At 50.8% G+C, this 21,754-nt stretch overlaps 1 protein-coding gene across 3 annotated transcripts in view; it reads right to left on the bottom strand.

Moving 5' to 3' along the window:
* EP300 (EP300 lysine acetyltransferase) overlaps positions 1-21,754 on the bottom strand; it is a 122,071-nt gene that overhangs the window by 64,600 nt on the left and 35,717 nt on the right. For all 3 annotated transcript variants that reach the window (XM_075573877.1, XM_075573875.1, XM_075573876.1), the window contains exons 3-15: positions 16,776-16,952; positions 16,087-16,372; positions 15,751-15,864; positions 15,409-15,648; positions 14,230-14,323; positions 12,196-12,333; positions 8,946-9,063; positions 6,635-6,809; positions 5,659-5,736; positions 5,409-5,518; positions 4,541-4,723; positions 3,988-4,452; positions 290-475 (exon numbers count right to left, since the gene is read on the bottom strand). In XM_075573877.1, the coding sequence (XP_075429992.1) occupies positions 290-475; positions 3,988-4,452; positions 4,541-4,723; positions 5,409-5,518; positions 5,659-5,736; positions 6,635-6,809; positions 8,946-9,063; positions 12,196-12,333; positions 14,230-14,323; positions 15,409-15,648; positions 15,751-15,864; positions 16,087-16,372; positions 16,776-16,952 (2,364 nt within the window). The remainder of the gene's footprint in view (positions 1-289; positions 476-3,987; positions 4,453-4,540; positions 4,724-5,408; positions 5,519-5,658; positions 5,737-6,634; positions 6,810-8,945; positions 9,064-12,195; positions 12,334-14,229; positions 14,324-15,408; positions 15,649-15,750; positions 15,865-16,086; positions 16,373-16,775; positions 16,953-21,754) is intronic.

Raw genomic sequence — 21,754 nt, 5'->3', positions numbered from 1 at the left:
CTGCAGGGGGGAGCACTGCACATCACTGCAGGGGGGAGCAGCACTGCACATCACTGCAGGCACTGGGTGGGGGGGCAGCACTCTTGTTCAAGGCAGACAAATGCGGTCAGCAACACTTTCTTCTGCTGCCTCCCCAATCAAAAGAGGCTTTGATCTATTTGACTTATGTGCTTAGAAAGGTACTTATAGTCCCTCTGCGCCGTAACGCAGAACACGGGTCACTCAGAGTACCCTTGGTGTACCGTCCTGTAACCTATAAAGCCTCGTGGTAAATAGCCCAAGCGCTTACCTCTGGCTTCTCCTCTACAGGCGTCTCCATAGGCTCCGTCTCCGGCTCCTCCTCTTCCTGCTTGATCTCCGTTTTGACCTCTGGCTGAGGCTGCTCGGGGATAGGCTGCTGAGAGTTCACCTCTGTGCTGCTAGTGGATGGAGGGTTGGAAGTCGGACCTTCCTGATTGGTTGCCGGCTGCGAAAGCTGTGGAATCACCCAACAGGTCACACACAACCCTACAATGCTATGCACTATACACAAGAGCAGCCATGGAGGCACAGATCACGTGGGCTGTAAGGTGGGAGGCACAGATCACGTGGGCTGTAAGGTGGGAGGCACAGATCACGTGGGCCTTAAGGTGGGACCCCACAGATCACGTGGGCCGTAAGGTGGGAGGCACAGATCACGTGGGCCGTAAGGTGGCAGGCACAGATCACCTGGGCCGTAAGGTGGGAGGCACAGATCACGTGGGCCGTAAGGTGGGAGGCACAGATCACGTGGGCCATAAGGTGGGAGGCACAGATCACGTGGGCCGTAAGGTGGGAGGCACAGATCACATGGGCCGTAAGGTGGGAGGCACAGATCACCTGGGCCGTAAGGTGGGAGGCACAGATCACCTGGGCCGTAAGGTGGGAGGCACAGATCACGTGGGCCGTAAGGTGGGAGGCACATATCACCTGGGCCGTAAGGTGGGAGGCACAGATCACGTGGGCCATAAGGTGGGAGGCACAGATCACATGGGCCGTAAGGTGGGAGGCACAGATCACGTGGGCCGTAAGGTAGGACCCCACAGATCACGTGGGCCGTAAGGTGGGAGGCACAGATCACATGGGCCATAAGGTGGGAGGCACAGATCACGTGGGCCGTAAGGTGGGAGGCACAGATCACGTGGGCCGTAAGGTGGGAGGCACAGATCACGTGGGCCGTAAGGTGGGAGGCACAGATCACGTGGGCCGTAAGGTGGGAGGCACAGATCACGTGGGCCGTAAGGTGGGAGGCACAGATCACGTGGGCCGTAAGGTGGGAGGCACAGATCACGTGGGCCGTAAGGTGGGAGGCACAGATCACGTGGGCCGTAAGGTGGGAAGCACAGATCACGTGGGCCGTAAGGTGGGAAGCACAGATCACGTGGGCCGTAAGGTGGGAGGCACAGATCACGTGGGCCGTAAGGTGGGACCCCACAGATCACGTGGGCGGCACAGATCACGTGGGCCATAAGGTGGGAGGCACAGATCACGTGGGCCGTAAGGTGGGACCCCACAGTTTTGTATCAAGGGCCACATGTTACTAACTTTCTGCCTCGGGGCTATTTAGGCTGAAAACTCTTAATTCCTTGTGACTGTTTCCATATGTAAAGCATAATGAAGGATATGAGGGGCACCTAATATAAAAATGAAGCACTAAAGCAATCTCGGAACCGGAGCAGAGGCTCCGACACGGAAACGCGCTATTCTGAACCCTCTCTGCACCTCCGTGCACGAGAACTTTAAAAACGACAAATGAAAAGGTAAATTCACTTTTGGAAAATCAAAATGGCGACCGGGCCAGCCTCACCTCTGCTGGCCAACAGGAAGTCGCAGCTTTCCCATGGGCGACCATCTTGATTTTTACATTAATTCAAGGTGCAAATTAAAAAAAACTGTGGGAACTGCAAGTATGGTGTCACCGGCACCACTAGCACCGTTCAGCTCCGGAGAGATCCCCCGGCTCAGATTTGGCAGGCACCACTAGCACCGTTCAGCTCCGGAGAGATCCCCTGGCTCAGATTTGGCAGGCACCACTAGCACTGCTCAGCTCCGGAGAGATCCCCCGGCTCAGATTTGGCAGGCACCACTAGCACCGTTCAGCTCCGGAGAGACCCCCGGCTCAGATTTGGCAGGCACCACTAGCACTGCCCAGCTCCGGAGAGACCCCCGGCTCAGATTTGGCAGGCACCACTAGCACCGTTCAGCTCCGGAGAGACCCCCGGCTCAGATTTGGCAGGCACCCCTAGCACTGCTCAGCTCCGGAGAGATCCCCCGGCTCAGATTTGGCAGGCACCACTAGCACTGCCCAGCTCCGGAGAGATCCCCCGGCTCAGATTTGGCAGGCACCACTAGCACTGCTCAGCTCCGGAGAGATCCCCCGGCTCAGATTTGGCAGGCACCACTAGCACTGCCCAGCTCCGGAGAGATCCCCGGCTCAGATTTGGCAGGCACCACTAGCACTGCTCAGCTCCGGAGAGATCCCCCGGCTCAGATTTGGCAGGCACCACTAGCACTGCCCAGCTCCGGAGAGATCCCCGGCTCAGATTTGGCAGGCACCACTAGCACTGCTCATCTCCGGAGAGATCCCCCGGCTCAGATTTGGCAGGCACCACTAGCACTGCTCAGCTCCGGAGAGATCCCCCGGCTCAGATTTGGCAGGCACCACTAGCACTGCTCAGCTCCGGAGAGATCCCCCGGCTCAGATTTGGCAGGCACCACTAGCACCGTTCAGCTCCGGAGAGATCCCCCGGCTCAGATTTGGCAGGCACCACTAGCACTGCTCAGCTCCGGAGAGATCCCCCGGCTCAGATTTGGCAGGCACCACTAGCACTGCTCAGCTCCGGAGAGATCCCCCGGCTCAGATTTGGCAGGCACCACTAGCACCGTTCAGCTCCGGAGAGATCCCCCGGCTCAGATTTGGCAGGCACTACACTCCGATTTGTCTTCTATTTGTACAAAATGTAGCCTGGTAATGTTCAAAGAATATACCCGAACAGCCGAGCTGTGACATCACCACAGGAAAGTACTGGGCTGCACTGGCTCTCTAGTCCCTAAGCCAAGGGGCGGCCAACTCCGGTCCTCAAGGGCCACCAACAGGTCAGGGTTCAAGGATATCATAGTTACTTAGTAGATGAGGTTGAAAAAAAAGACACACGACAGATACTTTATCCTATATTTATACTTTGACCCAGAGGAAGCAAACACAAACCCCAGTGTCATATCATCCAATGATATCTCATAAGGGGAAAATAAATTCCTTCCTGACTCCAAATATTAGCAATCATGTTTACTTATTTGGTATATCCCTGTATACCTTTCCTTTCTAAAGAGATGTCCAACTTTTTTTGAAGATATCTATTGTATCTGCCATCACAGTGTCCATGGGTAATGAATCCCACATTGTAACTGCCCTTACTGTAAAGAACCCTTTCCTTTGTTGCTGGTGAAATCTCCTTTGCTCCAACCTTAAGGGATGGCCCCGAGTCCTTTGTACTGCCCGTGGGATGAATAGTTCTTTTGAAAGCTCCCTGTACTATCCCCGAATATATTTGTATATAGTTATCATATCCCCTCTTAGACGTCTCTTTACTAATGTAAATAATTCTAATTTAGCTAGCCTCTACTCATAAATTAGATTGTCCGTCCCCTTTATTCATTTGGTGGCTCTTCTCTGCACTCTAGTTCTATATCGCTTCTTCAGCACAGGTGGTGCAGTTGTGCTGAAGCAGGGATATCCTTAAACCCACCCTGACTTGTTGGTGGCCTTTGAGGACTGGAGCTGGGCACCCCTTTCCTAAGCGATTACATGGCCGTGCCCCCTACAAAGGCCTTTTCGGTAACGAAATGTGTGGAGTCAAATCTATTCCCACCACGACAGCATGAGCGAGATTTGCCAATAAGCATCTTAATCCAGTGTCACTTCATTTGGACCTTTGCTGGGATTCACCACCACACGTAGGGTGTACTTACCGGTGTGCTCGGGTGAAGCTGCAGCTGCGGAGTTGGTGCTTTCGGAGTAGGGACAGGCGTTGACATGCTGGGCTGCGAAGGTGGTCGCGGCACCGGCTGCTGCTGCTGCTGTGGAAGTTGCTGTGGCTGTGGTGGGGGGGTGGACTGCTCAGCAGGGGGGACAGCAGCTGCCGCACTGGGAACGGAAGGCGGCGCCTGTGGCGGGGTGGGAGTCTGCCTGTGCTGTAGAGGCGGCTGTGATAGCGGCGCTGTTATTGGCATCATAGACTGGGTAGGCGTTGGGGCTTGCTGCGGTGCCAGGCCTGGGGGCGTGTGGTGAGGGGTTGGCGTGCGGCTTGGGGCGGGGGACGGCGAATTGCGGTGCATGGGGGGCTGGACATGACTCGGACAGTGAAGCTGGTTCCCAGCCGGCCCTTGGGACATAACCGGAGAACTCACAGGGTGAGCAGTGTTGGACATCTGAGCCTGCAAGAAAAAGCAGTGTTCATTAGCACATGGACCGAGTCACCTGGAGGCAGCTTTCGGAGAAGCGTAACTTCCTGCTGAATCTCACCTGTGACGGGGGGTTCTGACTGCCAGGCTGGGGCATGGACATACCCGCTGAGTTCATGCCAACTGTATTCATTCCTCCGGAGTTCATCACAGGGGAAGAAGCCTGGAACTGGCTCTGGATGAACTGGTTCTGTGCAGCTTGTGCCAAAGCTCCGGGTTGCTGCATACGAGTGGGGAATCCCATCTAGGGAGAGAGGACAGTGTGTTCAAACCCCGCTGCAGCTGCTGCTTCACCGTCCCAATTCCCATCTACCCTGAAGAATATCCCAATTTTGGGATCCATGCAACTCTGCTCATTAATAAGTTTGCTGTCAAAGATATACATCCATTTTCAAAACAAAATGAACGTAATCTGCTTCCTTATAAAGGTTAAACCCCCCTTTCAGTCTCATTTGTATCGTGTGAAAGATGTATGTTTTGCTTTTCTCAGGGAAAGGGAACCCCTGATTACAGTGTATCTGCTCCCTATGTTTTTATCTGTTTGACTAGCGATGGTGTCAGAATTAGCTGTGCTCTGTTCTTTATTCTTTGTTTGCAACGTAGCAGTTTACCCCCGGCTTTGAGGACCAACAGTATTAGAAGTAAAATAACATTCAGTAAAGATGGTTTAAAAAAAAAAAAAAACCCCCACCGCTTCTGTTTACCATGGAAATGTTTTACGTTAAAAAATACATTTTAAAAAGTGCAATTCAGTGTCATTAAACATTTAATATTCCACATGCCACTGTCCTTCATTCACTTTCATCCTACTAGGAATTGCATCTCTAAAACCCTACTAATCCATTCACATCATCCCAACCCAAAGACGCTGTGCTCTAGGTGAACACCGTTTCTCTGACGCTTCGTAGCAGAATGGGTTAAGAACTGACCTGGTTCATGGGCCCAGTTTGTCCCATCTGTCCGGGATGCTGTAATGGCGCTTGTGGTCTAGGTCCCATCGATTGCATTGGCATTCCCATCTGTCCGAACTGGTTCATACCTATAGCCGCAGGGAACAAACGGCAATTAATTCAACTGGTATGGTTCACGGTAAAGGACTTGGGACTTCCTAACCGCCACAAGCCAGGTCACAGAGCGACAGAGGAAGGGGTGGTGCGATTCAGAGACTGTGCCGCTCACCTTGCTGCGGTGGCATGCGACTCATCATCTGGTTTGGCACATTGGCCCTCATCATGCTCGGGTCTGGCAAAGGACCATCTAAACATGAGGAAAACAATGAGAAATGATATGGAGAAGGATGATACCAAAACGACCAGGTTTAATATATAGATGAGCACACCTCTTGCCCTGAAATGAAGCAATAAGATGGCATACATACAGGGTAACTGAACAGCAATAGTATCCCACAGAGGAGGCAGCAGATTAAGAATTCCTTTGCTCTAATGTCCCAACAGTTATAGCAAACAGACAATAGTCCATACGTGTAGGAAGGGGACCACTGAACGGTTTCAGGCATTGCCCAAGCTAAGCATACAAGCCATAGGTCCTTAAAAGCAGCTACTCTCTACCTCTTAACATAGTGTATTTGAGGCGATGGGGAAAGCACTCTGGCTTCCTGACGTACATTCTGAATGTTTGTTTGACCGGTGAACGCGTTTCGCAGCATTTCAGGGAGAAGTCCCCCAAGAGAATGAGAACAAGCACACGGCAACTGTATGAAATCTCACATGCGGCTTTGGCAAAGAGCTAGTTAAGGAATTATAGGAGCTGCAGGGATTCCAATGCCGTACTGAGCAGTAGGACACGAGCCATAAAATTCACAATGGCTGCCATAGCAAAAAAGAATGTACTGTTCCGTAATTAAATATTGACTGTGTCTTAGGGGTCCAGGATGGAAAAAGGAGTACATTTCTAACACACACGGGTGCACTGAAAGTATATATATAAAAATGTATAAATCAGGCACTCGATCTAGATCATGGGTGTGTCCGATACACACACACACACACACACACACACACACACACACACACACACACACACACACACACACACACACAGACACACTATATATTGTGTATATGTGTATGTATACGTACATACAGAAAGCCCTATACATATATGCTGGGCTGTTTATGAGTGGGATGGAACCTACTTGTAGACATTCCCGGCTGGGGCTGTGTCATGCCAGGGCCCTGGCCCATTGGTGCAGAAGGCATGCCGGTGGTGTTGGGCATGAGATGCTGCTTCTGCAACCTCGTGCGACGCTTCTCTTCCAGCTCCTTCTGTATCTTGTATATTTTCTCGGCCAGCAGGTGGTAGTACTCCGCCTGCGGAGACGCACGGGAGGGGAGGGGATGTTAGAATTGTGTTACAGCAGTAACCTCCCCGGCCACCTCAGAGACATTTAACTTCTAGACTGTTCGGATCTTGTCCAGAGTATCTTCTTCAAATGTCCGATCGTTATTTTCCTAATCTCTATCTGCAGTTACCATGGCAACATTGGGACGGCTCCATTTTGACCGGCCATATACTTAATTATTTCTAACGCTTACATCTACTGTACGGGGCATCAGAATTTAAAATAAAAAACCGAGATGGAAAGGGCAAGAAGAGATCTAAAGTGTAAAAAAAAAATGCCCATTGGTGTGGCCTGCTGCTTTAAAGTAATAAGGGACCTCCAAAGAACGAGCTTACCCCAAAGAGTGCCACCATAATTCAAACGTATTCCTCAAAGCCGTTTGTAACTATAGCGTGAGGTCTACCTGGATATCTGGGGTCTACCAAACTGTGGGTGCGGTTTATACTAGATGGCGCTCTGCACCAGCTGGAGTAGCTGTAAGCACACTAGGGAGCCCTACCCCAAGCCCTCTTACCTTAATCCCTAAAAACAACCTACACCAAGCCCTTACCCTACAAAAACCTACCCTAACATATGATTCAAAGAAAATAAAGTATGAATTATTATTTAGCGCACAATTTTTTTTTTTAATATTGTAGTTTGACGTTTATATGGTTCAATGAATACATGTTGTTTTAACATTGTAGTTTGCTATAGTGTAATAATTTTGTTTTAATATTGTAGTTCACGGGTACACCTCACGCTATAGGGTACATTTCCCGGTACACCTCACGCTATAGGGTACATTTCCCGGGAAAACCTCACGCTATAGGGTACATTTCCCGGCACACCTCACGCTATAGGGTACATTTCCCGGTACACCTCACGCTATAGCGTACATTTCCCGGTACACCTCACGCTATAGGGTACATTTCCCGGTACACCTCACGCTATAGGGTACATTTCCCGGTACACCTCACGCTATAGCGTACATTTCCCGGTACACCTCATGCCATAGGGTACATTTCCCAGTACACCTCACGCTATAACGTACATTTCCCGGTACACCTCACCCTATAGCGTACATTTCCCCGTAAACCTCACCCTATAGCGTACATTTCCCCGTACACCTCACCCTATAGCGTACATTTCCCCGTACACCTCACCCTATAGCGTACATTTCCCCGTACACCTCACCCTATAGCATACATTTCCCCGTACACCTCACCCTATAGCGTACATTTCCCCGTACACCTCACCCTATAGCGTACATTTCCCCGTACACCTCACCCTATAGCGTACATTTCCCCGTACACCTCACCCTATAGCGTACATTTCCCCGTACACCTCACCCTATAGCGTACATTTCCCCGTACACCTCACCCTATAGCGTACATTTCCCCGTACACCTCACCCTATAGCGTACATTTCCCCGTACACCTCATGCTCTAGTAGTACCAGTAAATAAATCAGATCTGTCTAAATAACATGTGCCTCATATTGATCTATAAGACATGGGGTGGCCAACTCCAGTCCTCAAGGGCAACCAACAGGACAGGTTTTAAGGATATCCCTGCTTCAACAAAGGTGGCTCAATCAGTGGCTCAGTCTTCGACTGAGCTACCTGTGCTGAATCATGGATATCCTTAAATCCTGACCTGTTGGTGGCCCTTAAAGACTGGAATTGGCCGCCCCTGGAATAGACAAAGTCTAATAATGGTGGTCTTAACATGCGTTTCCAAACTCAATGTAAAAGACCAGTGTGGCTGAGATTTGGGAAGTAATAAATCGCCATTACTTAAGGTCCAAAGTTTCGTTTGTAGCTGGAAATGTTATCCCAGTGTAAACAGTGTGTGACACCACATGCATACAGCACTTCCATTCACTAATGGCTATTACAGAGGATCAAGAGTGCAAATCTCATTTGTCAACTACCATTTCTCATAAATGGCCCAATTTAACCTTTATGGGACCCATTAACTAAAGTTATATTTCACTTTTAACCGGTACTACAAATCAATATCTTCTGTACCTTTCGGGCAATTATCTAGCTACATTCAACTCTTGCATCTTATGGTCATCGATCTTAATGGCTGAACCGCGCGGCAGATTTGGAGGTCCTTACCCTGCTGTTAGCCGATTCATACATGTCCCCTTCCACTTTTCGGGCATACGCTACCAGGTTCTCCATCCGTCGGTCTTTCAGCGCCGCTGGGTCAGGTGTCGGAAATATAGCTTGGACTCTGGCGGTGCAAAAACTTGCCATGAATTATAATACCCTTTATTCAATAACAATGCCTGGTGGATGGACCAGTTTTGGAATACAGAGAATGGTCTACTACGGCTAGGAGACAAAGTAAAGTGAGGTCTAGCAACATCGAAGACATCTGTCCTGGCGCCGCCATCCCCCTCAGAAGCCTACAGGAGTTTACCCTGTGTTGGTATCTTGCACTCTGAGCATATCCTGCTCTTAATAGCCAAACTGTTTGCCTAGCATTGAGCATTATGGTTTTCTTCACCACGAACTTGTGAGATTACCATGGTAACCCTGAGAGCAGGGGTGGTCACCGCTGCCTTACAGACTGCACAGGGCAGAGCTTCATTTTAACCTCCCGGATGGACACTACTATGTCAAACGCTTCTATCTCTTGAATGGAGGGGGGGAGGGGGCTGTGTGTGTGTGTGTGTGTGTGTGTGTGTGTGTGTGTGTGTGTGTGTGTGTGTGTGTGTGTGTGTATATATATATATCTTATACTATATTAGTGAAAGCACTGTATGCCTGCCTGTCCGGTGTCCCTAGGGGAAATCTCATTGGTCACTTGGGCCGCCCGCCCCCGCACACCTCTCATTGGCCTGAGGTCGGAGTGACGGGACACACACACACTCCACCCTCCTCAACACACACACACACCACCCTCCTTAACGGCTGCCTGGCCTTGACCCCTCCGCCCTTCCCGGCGGCTGGCCCGCAACAACGGAACCCCCCCTATCACCACTCCGCGGGACCTCAACATCACCCTCTCTCCCGGGGCTCACCCTCTCTCCCGGTGCTCACCCTCTCACCCGGTGCTCACCCTCTCACCCGGTGCTCACCCTCTCACCCGGTGCTCACCCTCTCACCCGGTGCTCACCCTCTCACCCGGTGCTCCCTCCCACAGACCGCTCCCCCCCCCCAGAGCACGCTCTCGCCGCTCTCACCTTCAGGCCTAGAGGCCGCGCCCCCAGCTCCCCATCCCCGGGAGCGCTGCTCCGGCTCTCTCAGTCGGGAGCTGTACGGGCCGCTGCCCACACCACCTCCTCACCTGAACGTCTCAGCTCTGCCTCGCCGGGGGGAACGGAGACCACCGAGGAACCCGAGGAGGAGCGCGGCCCGTAAGGTAAGTAAGTAACCGCAGGGGAAGGGATCTTTCACCCCCCCCCCCGGTCCTTCACCCCCCCCCCCCCCCGGCCCGGCTTCACCCGGCCCGGCGCTTCACCCCCCTCGGCCTGGCCCTTCACCCGGCCCTTCACCCCCCCGGCCCTTCACCCCCCCCCTGGCCCTGCCCTTCACCCCCCCCGCCCATGCCCTTCACCCCCCCCCCGCCCCTGCCCTTCACACCCCCCCGGCCCTGCCCTTCACACCCCCCCGGCCCTGCTCTTCGCCCCCTCCGGCCCTGCTCTTCGCCCCCTCCGGCCCTGCTCTTCGCCCCCTCCGGCCCTGCTCTTCGCCCCCTCCGGCCCTGCTCTTCGCCCCCTCCGGCCCTGCTCTTCGCCCCCTCCGGCCTTGCCCTTCGTCCCCATCCCCACCCTTCGCCCCCACCACCACCTTCCCTGCCCTTCGCCCCCACCCCCACCCCCCCTGCCCTTCGCCCCCTCCGGCCCTGCCCTTCACTCACACACCCCCTGCCCTTCGCCCCCACCTTCCCTGCCCTTCACCCCCCCGGCCCTGCCCTTCACCCCCCCCCCTGGCCATGCCCTTCACCCCCCCCCCCCGGCCATGCCCTTCACCCCCTCCGGCCCTGCCCTTCGCCCCCACCTTCCCTGCCCTTCGCCCCCGCCCTCCCTGCCCTTCGCCCCCGCCCTCCCTGCCCTTCGCCCCCGCCCTCCTTGCCCTTCGCCCCCGCCCTCCTTGCCCTTCGCCCCTGCCCTTCGCCCCCACCCTCCCTGCCCTTCGCCCCCACCCTCCCTGCTCTTCGCCCCCACCCTCCCTGCCCTTCGCCCCCACCCTCCCTGCCCTTCGCCCCCACCCTCCCTGCCCTTCGCCCCCACCCTCCCTGCCCTTCGCCCCCACCCTCCCTGCCCTTCGCCCCCACCCTCCCTGCCCTTCGCCCCCTCGCCCCCCCTCCCTGCCCTTTGCCCCCTCCCCCCCCTCGCTGACGTTCGCCCCCCTCCCTGCCCTTCCCCGCCCCTCCCTGCCGTTCGCCCCCCTCCCTGCCCTTCCCCGCCTCCCGCAATCATGGGCAACGCCGGGTTTATCAGCTAGTGTGTGTGTGTGTGTGTGTGTGTGTGTGTGTGTGTGTGTGTGTGTGTGTGTGTGTGTGTGTGTGTGTGTGTGTGTGTGTGTGTGTGTGTGTGTGTGTGTGTGTGTGTATATATAACCATAATACTGAGTTAAGTTATGGTGAGTAAAAAAAGTGACAAAAACCCTCCACAGGAAAGCAAATATGCAAATATAGCTGTATGCTCATCTGCATGTCTTAGGCAGGTCTGCAAAATATATATATTAAACAGTAAGGCGATCAGCGAAAGTTGCGACTTTAAACGTGCAACTGGGCCTCTGAATGGAAAGAGTTCGTCAATGAAGTGCTTTATCCAGCTCCTGCACACCATGTACCTGTTAAAGGGCCAATACAGATAGGGAGGTGCTTTTCCTGCGCAAACTCCTGTTTAACACAGTGATGTCTCAGAAAAGGACATCAAGCCCTTCCCATGTCTCAGCTTCTCATGCTCAGAAATGTACGCAATGAGCAATTGTGCCAATCACTTAGATTTAAGCCCTTAAACATGTCACAGTCAATGGCTCCGTTTTGTCCCATAAGGCAGGGGTGCGCAAACTGGGGGTGTGTGAATTGTTTTGGGGGGTACGGCGGTTGTAGAGGTCCTGCGCTCTTCCTTAAAGTAATTAAATACCGAGAGCACGCGAGGCCTCTAACTAACTTACTTTCTGTAACTTCACTTACCATGGCGTCAAATGACGAAGTTGGGTCATGTGACGTGACATCACATGAACCCGCGGCGTCATTTGAGTCTGGATACCAGGTGGGGGTGGGGGGGGCGTGCGAGCACTGGGGCTGAGCAGGCAGGGGGGTGCAGGGCCAAAGTTTGCGCACCCCTGCTATAAGGGATTGCACATTTAAGTGTCTCAGAAAGGACCACTTTTGCCAACTAATACTTACAGCTTGTGGACTAAGTGGTTTCTCAGGTCCTGGGTTATATCTTCGTGCCAAGGTTTGCGGATTCCAGTGCTAGAGGGTGGGGCCGCTGTTGGCATGGACCCGAGGTTGGAGACACCACTGCTCTCGTTCATCATTGGGCTACGGAGAAGAGGTGACAGTGTGACAACCTGACCCGTGCATTGCAATGTTTATCCCTGCAGGAGGGGGTTACGGTTTGGCTCGCATGAAGTAATCAAACCACCTAATAGCCGGCATCCCTCACGCTCGCAAAGCAAACGGTTTCCAAGTTCACAGAAGGAAATAAATGTGAATGCATTGATTTCTAGATTCCACTTCGGATACTTGTCATTAGGTTTTTCAGGCGTCTTTGGCTGGAGCCTGAAGTTGTGAGGGGACAGGAGCAAGAAGTGACCCCCTCCTGCTCAATACGCAAGTGTCTTTCTGGCAGAACCCAATTAAGCTTGGGGTTGCAGACCATAACTTTTAGCAACTGCTACCTCATTTAACATGTAATGTACAGCTAATAGTGCAGGTCATTTGTTAAAGGCTCAATCCCATGTAGGCGGCATAATATGATCTTGTAAAGAATTTACCAATCTAATTGGCTTCCTTAAACAAATCTAACCATGCTGAAAGCCAACATATGGATTGTTTGTGCCTTTGTAAAATGTGTTCGCAGGGGCCTCGGAATGGAGCAGTGATTGTCAATCAAGTGTTTTCTTTACCTGGTCCCCGGCCTTCGCAGAAAAAGATAAGGGAAGGATAGAAAACACCCCCTGCCAAGTCTCAGCTCAGCATGTTACCGACGGACTTTCACAACGATTCAAAACTACTTCTAGGTGTCGGCATCCTCCATAAAAGGCAATCACACATATGCCACTTTAAACACGTTCCCATGGGGCATGTAACCCCTTAAACATGCCCCCTGCCATTAGCATGTAACCCCTTAAACATGCCCCCTGACATTAGCATGTAACCCTTAAACATGCCCCCTGCCATTAGCATGTAACCCCTTAAACATGTGCCCTGCCATTAGCATGTAACCCCTTAAACATGCCCCCTGCCATTAGCATGTAACCCCTTAAACATGTGCCCTGCCATTAGCATGTAACCCCTTAAACATGCCCCCTGCCATTAGCATGTAACCCCTTAAACATGCCCCCTGCCATTAGCATGTAACCCCTTAAACATGTGCCCAGCCATTAGCATGTAACCCCTTAAACATGTGCCCTGCCATTAGCATGTAACCCCTTAAACATGCCCCCTGCCATTAGCATGTAACACCTTAAACATGCCCCCTGCCATTAGCATGTAACCCCTTAAACATGCCCCCTGACATTAGCATGTAACCCTTAAACATGCCCCCTGCCATTAGCATGTAACCCCTTAAACATGTGCCCTGCCATTAGCATGTAACCCCTTAAACATGTGCCCTGCCATTAGCATGTAACCCCTTAAACATGCCCCCTGCCATTAGCATGTAACCCCTTAAACATGTGCCCTGCCATTAGCATGTAACCCCTTAAACATGTGCCCTGCCATTAGCATGTAACCCCTTAAACATGCCCCCTGCCATTAGCATGTAACCCCTTAAACATGTGCCCTGCCATTAGCATGTAACCCCTTAAACATGCCCCCTGCCATTAGCATGTAACCCCTTAAACATGTGCCCAGCCATTAGCATGTAACCCCTTAAACATGTGCCCTGCCATTAGCATGTAATCAATTAAACCTGTCCCCTGCCATTAGCATGTAATCCATTAAACATATCCCCTGCCATTAGCATGTAATCCATTAAACATGTCCCCTGCCATTAGCATGTAACCCATTAAACATATCCCCTGCCATTAGCATGTAACCCATTAAACCTGTCCCCTGCCATTAGCATGTAACCCATTAAACATATCCCCTGCCATTAGCATGTAACCCATTAAACATGTCCCCTGCCATTAGCATGTAACCCATTAAACATATCCCCTGCCATTAGTATGTAACCCATTAAACACGTGCCCTGCCATTAGCGGGTAAACTTACTTCTGAGAGTTCATGCCTGGATGCAGCATGGAGTCAGGAAGCAGATTGGAGCTTTGCACGCCCACTCCCCCGTTCACTCCCATAGAGCTGGCGCCTGGACAGAGGAATACAAGAAAAAGAAGGTGACCTATGGTGGAAGGGAGGCAAAGCGGGCGAGAAACACCTGGGGATTACACAGTGGCAACTGACCGGGCTCATGGGCTCTGCTGCGAGAACCTATTCCCACCATCTGAGAGTGCTACAGAGATGGATGGAGATGCTTCAGCTGCTGGACCAGCCCGCAACATGTTAGGCTGTACATTGCAGCCCTGGCTTTCATTACGCCAGTGTGAACATTTCGTAGCGCGCTTGTTATACGAGACGCTAAACAATCAACGTTACAGTTGAGAGAAGTTGCTGCCCTGCTCAGTGAGATGAAAGCAAAATGAGGTCTGAAAGGTTGTGGCTGCGCTGCAAGTACGTCATATAAACTGCAGGAACCACTATGGTACATCCTGGAAATGGAAATCTAACCAGCAAAAAAACACTGCATAGGAGACTGCAGAGGTCCTGTCTGCAATTATCCGTGAGTCTCGTTTGCCAGAGCACAGAGGTGCAAGACCATCTGTAAGCAAAGGTAGCATTACCCAAATATCTCCACTGCCGTTATTCCGATAACTAGGATTGCCAGGTGTCCGGTATTGAACTGGACTGTCCTGTATTTGGATACTCTGTCCAGTAAAAAATGAGAGGTACTGTAATACTGGACATGTATGTGTCCGGTATTACCTCCCTGGACATAGTGACCTGACGCACCTTTCACCATTGAGTCCAGTATTTGTGGAGAAGCCACCTGGCAACCCTACCGATAACCCATATATATCCCAGGACATACGTGAAAACGAGAGGTAACTCTCAATGTATTACTTCCTGGTAAAATATTTTATAAATAAACCCCTCCAGATGAACTCACAGGGGGCTTTATACATAGGACCTGTGGCGAGTTTCAGGAGTCAAACGACAGAAATTGATGCCGGCACATTTAGTGCTTCTTTTACAGAACAGAAGAAACTTTTCGTGCTGGCTCCTGCGCCGCATTACTGGGAAATGAAGGTCCCTCCGGCAGCACAAATATGAAGACCAGCTGCCCTGCCAATATCTCCCGGGAGAGGCGCATATACCCCTGAATAAAAGTCTTACTCATTGCGTTCATGGAGCGCATTCCCTGCGGCGATTGTCCGGGCTGCTGCCCCTTCACTTGGGTCTGAGGCTGTGTCTGCATCTGGTTGCCCTGGTAGGGGAGGCCGAGGGCTGCGTACGCCCTTTCTATCGAGCTTGGATCAATCTGGCTGGTGGCATTTAGGGAAGGAGTAGGCTGCTGGCCCACGCCGCCGACTGCGCCAGGGGAGCCCAGGGTCACCGCCGGACCGCCCAGCAAAGCTGCAGAGAAACCAGAGCTTATTAGTTCCCTCCAAGGGTTAGTAAAGGGGGGGGTGGGGGGAATTGCCCCCCAAAAAGGGCATTAACAAGCCTAAAACTTACACTGTTGGTTGCGTTTGTCTCCGGCGTTTTTCAGCGGCAGACAGACAGGGCAGTCGTGCCGCGTGCAGTTTTTCCAGTGCGAGATGATTTGCCGTGAGGAGGCGCAGTGTGCAACTAAACCGAAGATGGGGAAAAGGGAAAGTGTGAAGCAGTGGTCAAAATAGAGAGTGTGACGATACTTTGTATTTTAACCCCAGAGTGGCACATTTTTTTGTTGTTGCTTACAATTCCACCCACTGTTTTATACAAGTCCTTATCCAAGAAATAGAAGGATTAAGATCGCAACAGTTTAATGACAGAGGGAAGGTTGGCTTTGACCTTGGCACAAAGACTCACCTTGGCAGGACTTGCCGGCCTGGCAGTGGGTCATGTGATTCAGCACGTTCTTCATGGTCCGACAGTGGGGCAGGTTGCACTGGCGCACCTCGCCGTTGGCCTGCTCTCTCCGCTGGCACTTGTGGGCGTGCAGGAGCAGGACCAGCTGCTGCTGGATTAGTTTGCGCTTTTCGGGGTCTGCTGTTGGGGCTCCCGACCCGATGCCCTGTGGGGCACCGGCGCCCATTCCCTGGGGGGTGGCTGGGACCATGCCGGTTTGCTGTACTTGAGGAGAAGTCTGTTGACCCTAGGGGGGGTGAGAGAGAAATTGATGGCACATGGGACTACATAACTCCAATTAACATGCCAAGCTAACAACCCATTAACAGACGTCTGCCCCGCAATAGAAAGCAAGTCTACATGATTATATTGCTACATACGCTTGATCCGCTCCCTTGCCTACCTCAATGCCATTTTTAGGGCAGTTCTCATATTATATTTTGACAACCGTAAGCCATTACCAACCTGTTGGTAGGAGAGTGCAATGAAGAACTGCATTAGCTTGGCTATCATACAATTATCTCACTCAAATAGTCCTTACACAACATGTAACAGGTGTATCGCATGGACTAGGAGAGAACTCTGGTGTAAACGCGCATAACTAGATACCCGTTGCCCACACGTTTTATTGCCCCCCTCACACTACCCACCATGTTTGGCATGCCGGCTCCAGGGACGGGCTTCTTGTCCATGGAAAACTGGGGCAAGCTGTTCTGCAGCGCCGCCTTGTTCTGCATTTGTGGGCCCAGCCCTGCGGCTCCCAGCTGGGGCCCAGCGTTCTGACCGTACGAAGCCCCATACGGGTTAGGATTGTTCATCATTCCCATCTGGAAAGATAATGGGATAGACTCAGGAATGGGTAAGGGGCATCTAATGACAAAGACCTGTTGGAATAAAGCAACTGTGATTTAAAAAAGCTAGATAAGAGTGTAAGAGATCAGGGGATTCTGGTTCAGAAGAGTCACGTTTTTCCAACACCCTCCCACACCCCCTTGCACCATTAGTTCAAAATTGGTAAACAAATAAAAACCTTCAGTGGTGCATCGAGCCCCTGCTGCCAACGAGTTTGACGGTGCTATAATTACCATAAAGAATTTTTTTGGGGAATATGGAGTATGGACCAAGTACAGTCCTGTGTGCACAGAATACCCCACAAACTCACTGCCAGCGGTCACCGTGATTGAAGACTCCATTTGAACAGAGCTCTTTAACTGAACATTTACACATCTGTTTTCCTGGCGCGGCCTTTCCAGGACTTGCTTTGGTCTTTGTGGCCATCTTACCAACACCAAGAAGAAAGAGGCTTCTTGCGCAGTTAATGAGCGGGCCTTTTTTAAGGGGCATGTCTGATTTAACATTTAAAGCGGAAAAGATTTGCGCCACAATATCCCTATTCATTTGCATTCAGTGCAGTTGTAATTTAGACTGAAGAGACAAACCACGCTTTCGCACATCATTTTAATGATCGTTTCTGGGTGTAATGGGACAACGTCGGGTCAGCACCATGTTACGTATAGCGGTCTCCTCTGAGAAAGGCCAAGATAGAGAACAACTTGTTCCGCATGCATCAAGTATATTGGGACCAAGGCTACGGGTATTTGCTTGGCTCAAATCCCACAGAAAAGGGCAGGAAATCCTGATCTTGTTCCGAACACCAGATGTAAACTTTCAGTAAAGTGCTTCTGGTTCAGCACAGGGAAGCAAGCGTTAGAGAGCAATGGAGACCATACCCTTCATTGGCAGTCTTGTCAAAACAGCACGTTGTGTGAGAGCCTTTAGTTGAGCCCCCAAATAAGGCAACATGTGGCTGAAAAATTGGAAGCGCAAAGTGTAGCCAAGAATCTTTAGCCTGGCCAGGGCAATGCCAATGAGATTAGCACTGTATTATAATATGCAAAATAGGTTTTTGTTATTTTTGGCATATCTGGACAACCAAATCCCAGAATTTCTATTGAGTAGAAAGCTGGGTTTCTGATTATTCTATAACTTTAACTCACACCAACTGTACGCGGATAGTGGAAATCTAGTTACTGTGGGTAGTGTGTAACATTGCAATGTCTGCGTTTTGTGCTGCTTTGTACCACTTCCATGTTCATTATGGGCAATGTCTGTCTAAACCCAGTGTTTCTCAACAGGGGTTCCTAGGAATCCTTGGGTTCCCCGGGCCTCCCTAAAGGGTTCCCTGCAAATTTCAGGCAATTTGAAAATTGTACCAAATATAAGAATTTACAATGGATCTGATCGCAGACGCGCTATTAGAGAGGGTTGGGGATCCTCAGATTTTTAACAATATAATTATAGGGTTCACTTAACCATAAAAAGGTTTAAAAAAAACCAACAACAAAAACCCCTGGCATAGGTAAATAAGCGGTAAGAATTCCCAACGCCAATGTGGAGGTGTTCTGATGTGGACCCCAGAAGAACTGAAAGGTGCCACGGATGCCTTTACACTCTTGATCAAACACAGGGCTCAAGCTCAGTCCTCAAGAACAACTTACAGAGCCAAGTCTTCAGGCAAGTTGTCCTAACGAAAGTCAGTAAAGCTAATTGGTTAATTAAGTGTTGATTAAAAACACATTTAAAATCTGGACTGTGGGTTGCCACAAGGAACTGAACTTGGAAAAGCATGACCTGACATAACTTCAGTGTAGAGTTACAACAGACAAGTTAAACATTACAGCAACTGACCTGTCGTTACAGCTACACCCAAACGTAACGTCATCCCACAGTGCCTTCGGAGGACTGAAGCAGTACGGCTTCTAGTCTTAACCATTATGCGTGAGTTAATGAAAAACCAAACTCCTGCATTTCTTTACTGTTATATCTGGCCACGCCTGACAGTGCTATAGTGGCACCATAATCAGGACTTTCGGGAATAAAGAGGTTTAACTGCTGGCTTTAACGAGAAGGCTGTGTACAGATGCCCGGGGTCTCCTTATGAACATCTCATTATAAGAAGCCCTCTACTCTCTACTGGGTGTAGAGGCGAAGATAACTACATATATTAGCGCTTTATCGTGAAACAGGGACGCCGTGAAATGAAAATGAATCCATTCTGTGCTGGTGGAGCCAGCAATGCACTAAGGGGGTTTCAAAGGGGAATACTGCACTGTGACGTGGGAATGCCGAATATAACGCTGTGGTTGCCTCATGATGTAGCTACCACGTAATGAACTCTGGCACTCCAGGGCCCCATCATGTACTAGCTACGGAAGGAGTAGCCAAATCCAGGCCTCAAGGGCCAACAACAGGTCAGGTTCTGGCTATCCCTGCTCAATCAGTGGCTGAGCCCCTCTTTCAGCCACCTGTGCTTAAGCAGGGACATCCTGAAAACTTGACCTGCTGGTGGCCCCTGAGGACTGGAGGTGGCCCGCCCCTCCATCTCGAGCTAAGGCATATCCGATTTACTCGTGTTATAGGGGAGATGGCGCTCTGCTCTCCTATAGAGAGGTCAGGGAGATCTGTCCGACCGGGAGCAGCATAGGACTCATCCTTTTCATCATCAGGGAGGTCCCGATCGCCAGACGCTGGAGCGGCTGCGCCTCATGCCGCACCCCCCCCTCCCGACTGTACGCAAAGGGTTAACCCCGGGAACTTGGTTATGGCACACACCATTTAAGTCAACAACTGGGTTATACTTAAGGAGACTCTGCAATTCTTCTACTGCTGGGTTCAGCAAAGTACCTCCCCCAAAGAGCTTACAATCTAAGGCACGGGGAGCGTTATTTTGAGCAGAGCGGGAGCCATTGTAAAACAGGATCTCCCACTTAAGAGGCCTGCACTTTCAAGGGTTTGTATTTTACATCGCAAGAAGAAGAATAGAAAAGGTACTTTGCGGTGCAAGCGCCGGCTAAGATGTGGGATACCACATTCAATACCGTACCTGCTTGTGGTCTCTCTAGCATGTCAGTTCATGCCCTACACAGTGACTAACGTTTACAATGCAACACGCCGTACACAAGTGCTGATCAGTTTTACATTTTGAGGATATAACTACTTTTTGTCCCCGAGTGACTTTGCACCTGGATTACAATCTCTTCTGGTGTCAAACAGGAGGAAGCTAGTGTTAAAATGACTGCTCTGCTACGTGGGACATTCAGTGGCAGCAACTTGTTATTTGGGACAATCCAGTAACTTTTTGTTAGCCCAAAAATGAAACTGAAAACTAGACGTGGTAGAGTGGGAATCAGCCACACTGCTGTGCTCCAGCATACAAACAGCAAATACAAAGCCAGAATATTAACCCAGCGCTTCCCAATATATATGGCTCGCCCTCCCTTGTTTGGATTCCCTTTTCAAGGGGCAATGAACGTCTAAAGTGTGTGCAATATCTTTCAAATTCCCTTCCACCGCAGAAGCAAAAGTGAGCGCTCTGCAAAACTGCCGCATGGAAACTCCCCGGCTGCCAGAGAGGTTTGCGGCCATAATAAAAAGCTAAAATGTTTCATTCACAGTAACAATAAATAACTTGCATATCGCCAGCAGATCATTAAAACGTTATGAGCAAATACGGCCTTCATTTCAGAGGGCCAGACAATGCATTCCTATTGTGTCTGTAGAGTGTAAGCTCTTCAGGAGAGGGTCTCCCTTTGCTTTATGCGGTCATTTACCTGTTGCGCTTTTCCCCATGGTTTGTAATTTACCTTGAATTGTCATTTTGTAATGCGTTGTTGCGCTATATAAACACAATAGTACATACATAAGACCCCTGTGCCAGGAAAGTGTTAAAAGACAATATACATCAAAAGGTGCTTTAAAAAAAGCAGCGTGCACTGAATGTCGAAGAGGAAAGATTTGTTTTGTTCTAATATTTGCAAGGCGGTGCATGCAAGCAGAGCTATAGAAAACACTTATTAATATGACCAACAAAGGGAGCAACACAGCCAAGAAACAGGCAAGTTGATAGATTGAGTAAAATGTTTAGCAGGGATGCTTTAACAAAGCAACACACACACACACACACACACACACACACACACACGGAAAGGGGGAATATGAACAACTGAGAAATCAAGACCCAAGTGAAAAGAACAGATGGTAAGGCACCAGTTAAGAAGACGGAACAAAAGGTAACATGGCCTCCTCTCTCACCACCGCGCCCACCCCCAATCTAACTCCAAAGCATAGCAAATCTTCCCCACCCCTCTGTCTGTCTGCTGCCTCCCATCCCCCCTTTCTAAATTCAGCCAGCCCCTCCCAGGCACACTCCTCCAAGCTTTAGAAGAAACCCCCCCCCCCCCTTTGACTCACACGAGACCGGTCTGGGGCACAATGGAGCTTTCACGCACTCGGCACACTTAGCCACACACTTGCCCGGGCCACCAGCAGGTTATGAAACGAGACCCCGGGTGTCAGCCCCCTCCGCTTTCCAAAGAGGCACAAATAAAAGTGGCACTTTGGTAAACAGAAGCCAGCTTAAGCCCCGGCACGTGATCCCAGTGCAAGTCAGCTCCGGGCTGCCAAAGTAGTGCGCACAGCTCTGCTCTGCTTACACTGCACACCTATTGGGCTGAACTCAACTTGGCAGCAATGCCAACTCAGGTCAACTCTGGCGCTCTAGTAAAACCCGTCCTCACCCGTGTCTGTGGGTGTAACAATTGCAGCTCTCAGCACTGTGCAATTCAATATG

The sequence above is a fragment of the Ascaphus truei genome, chromosome 17, assembly GCF_040206685.1.
Source record: "Ascaphus truei isolate aAscTru1 chromosome 17, aAscTru1.hap1, whole genome shotgun sequence".
NCBI lineage: Eukaryota > Metazoa > Chordata > Amphibia > Anura > Ascaphidae > Ascaphus > Ascaphus truei.
Note: the sequence above shows the minus strand (reverse complement) of the source record. Positions and strands in the feature narration are given on the sequence as shown.